The 2,454-nt window shown below is 57.3% G+C and overlaps 1 protein-coding gene across 1 annotated transcript; it reads right to left on the bottom strand.

Annotated features, from left to right (window-relative positions):
- Nucleotides 1–7: 7 nt before the first annotated feature.
- On the bottom strand, nt 8–1,535 carry LOC108639312 (C-type lectin domain family 2 member B-like). The gene is made up of 4 exons (XM_029961511.1): nt 1,348–1,535; nt 920–1,030; nt 465–646; nt 8–300 (listed from the first exon to the last, which is right to left on the bottom strand). Exons 1-4 carry the CDS (start codon nt 1,433–1,435, stop codon nt 40–42), a joined length of 642 nt encoding a protein of 213 aa, XP_029817371.1. The 5' UTR covers nt 1,436–1,535; the 3' UTR covers nt 8–39.
- Between the last annotated feature and the right edge of the window lie 919 nt (nt 1,536–2,454).

The raw sequence follows: 2,454 nt of genomic DNA, 5'->3' as shown, positions 1-2,454 counted from the left end.
GTGAGTGCTGGGGTGGAGCTCCCTGGTCTGGTGGGAGATTTAGGCTGAGAGTCCCGCTTTGGAGTCTCTTAATTTCCCCTCCCACAGGACGAAGTTGTCGGGGCGGCTGCAGATCCAGTTCTTCTCCGTGTGGCATAGGGACGAGCTGATCCTGCCCTGGTTCAGGTACCCGCAGGGGCCCCCACCCCTCACCTCAAACCTGCCGTTCAGGGCCGTGCCATTGATCCACTCCCAGCCCTTATCCCCCACTCCCAGCCCGATCCAGTGGTTTGCTTCGCCTTTGTAGCGCAGAAGGAAGGCCTGGAAGGCAAAGAAACGTTGGCTCTGGCCAGTCTTGCCTTCCCCACCTCCTCTTTCCCTCCTGTGTCCACCCCCAGCCAGGCCTGGGGCTTTTCCCAAGGGAAAAGTTCCTCCCAGTCCTCACCAGTTCCTCCCAGTCCTCACCAGTTCCTCCCAGTCCTCACCAGTTCCTCCCTGGTGCTTATGGTGGCCAGGGAAGCTCCCAGGGCCTCACACCTTGCCCGGCCCGTGGTCCAGTTGCCCTCGGCCTCAGAGAAATGATAGCATTGTCCTTGGAAACCAGGCCAGGTGTCTGGGCACACGTGGGAGAATTCCAGCTCGGAGAACCGGGGTCTGACACCGAGAACTGAAACACAGAAGGCTGAGTCAGACACGTGGGCAGCCCCGAAAAGCAGCAAAATGGGGTTGATTGCTTGGGGTTTTCCAGCAGCTGGAAGAGGAAAACTGGGGATGATTCTCTTGGGAAAATGTGTGACTGAGGGAGGAGCAGATGCCTGGAGCAAAGTGCAAAGGCTCCCACTTTGGGAGCCTCTCTGGATGCTGGGAATGTCCTGGGATCCTCCCACCTCCCAAAACCTGGCCCGAATCCTCCCCCTGGGGGTGCCTGGGTGGGACTCACCAGTCACTGCTCCAGCCAGGCTCAAGCTGAGGATCCCCAGGAACACACTCAGAGCCAGGAGAACACGCACCTTGGGGGATCTTCTGCGCCCTGACTCGGTTCTGTAGGACCCTGGGGCAGGAAAGAGCAGGGTGAGGATGGCCTGGCTCCTCTCCCCTCTGCTTTGCCCCCCTGTGCTGGACCCTCAGTCCATCCCCAGCCCCATCCAGGGACCCTCTGGGGGCTCAGGAGTCCTTCAGAGCCACCAAGGTGTGTTTGAGGGCCTGGAGATGGATCTTCAGCCTCCAGAGGTGAATTCCAGAGCCTGGAATTCAGTGCCTGGGCTGCTCCACACCCACCCCAAAGGCTCCATCCCCATCCCACTGGTACCTCCCCAGAACGAGATGCTCTTCCCTCCCTGGGAAAGTTTGGGATTTTCCCAGCATTACCACATTTGGACTCTTTCTCTGGATCGCTGCAGATGTTCAGTGGCTCCTCCTGGCTTGCAGAATTTGGCTTTTGGCTTCCTTTCCCCATCCTTGCAGAGAAGCCTCGGGGGCTGACGTGTCCCTTGGGCTCTGTGGGGTGGAAGCACTCGGCAGCCTGGGGTGGGAGGAGAGGAGAGGAGAGGCTGAGGGGACCTGCAGGGAGCTGAGACCTCCTGGGCACAGCCCAGCCAGCCACGACAGCCCCTGTGGGGTTGGCACTGGCTCACAGCATTATCTTGGTGCCAAGGGCACCATCTGGCAGGGCTGAACCCACATCAGGGAGGGGAAGCAGCACAAAGGACAGAGGGAGGGGAGGGGAAAAGATAAGGGAGGGGAAGAGAGGGGAGGGACAAAGACTAAAGAGGAAAAAACAACCCCAACAAATTAAGCAGAAAGGAAAGAGAAAGACAACTTCAAAGGCATTGAACTGTTAAATAAATAAGTCAGTGAGATCTCAGAGGTTTGCAGGGGACAGGAGCCCGTTCAGGGCTCAGGGGAGGCACCGAGGGCTCGGAGCAGAGTCTGTGCTTTGGGGGCCCTTTTGCAAAACCACACAGGGCTGAAAATAGCCTGTGAGAGTTCACAGCACCTCTTCTGCTCGGGTTTTCTGCCTGTGGCTCCCCACGAGCTTGTTTTGCCCACAGGAAACCCCGCTCTGGTTCCTCCCTCTGTTGCAGAACCTGGTTCCCTGCACCCCAAACCAACGGGGGCAGCAGCTTTTTGTTCCTCTGGGGTCTTGTGTAAGTTATTCCCAGCACCAAACGGACCCACACAAGCTCAACAGGAACGTGTCCTGATAAACCAGCGATATTTCATTGCCGGGTGAGCCCTGAAAGCTGCAAAGGTGTGATTGTGGGTAAACAGATGTGAAAAAAAGCACAGAGAGATTCCCTCAGAGGGGATTTGCAGGAGGAAAACTCAAGGATGAGCTCAGAGAACAGCATTTCCAGAGCAGTGGGAGGGTTAAATTGGCAAGAAAAAGAAACAAACACAGGATGAGCTGGAAGGGGGGGGTGCTTCCCCATCCTGGGGGTTTGTAAAGTGCAACAGGACAAAGGCCAGACCTTG

This window comes from Manacus vitellinus, unplaced genomic scaffold (assembly GCF_001715985.3).
Source record: "Manacus vitellinus isolate BGI_N305 unplaced genomic scaffold, ASM171598v3 scaffold_363_pilon, whole genome shotgun sequence".
Taxonomy (NCBI): Eukaryota; Metazoa; Chordata; class Aves; order Passeriformes; family Pipridae; genus Manacus; species Manacus vitellinus.
Note: the sequence above shows the minus strand (reverse complement) of the source record. Positions and strands in the feature narration are given on the sequence as shown.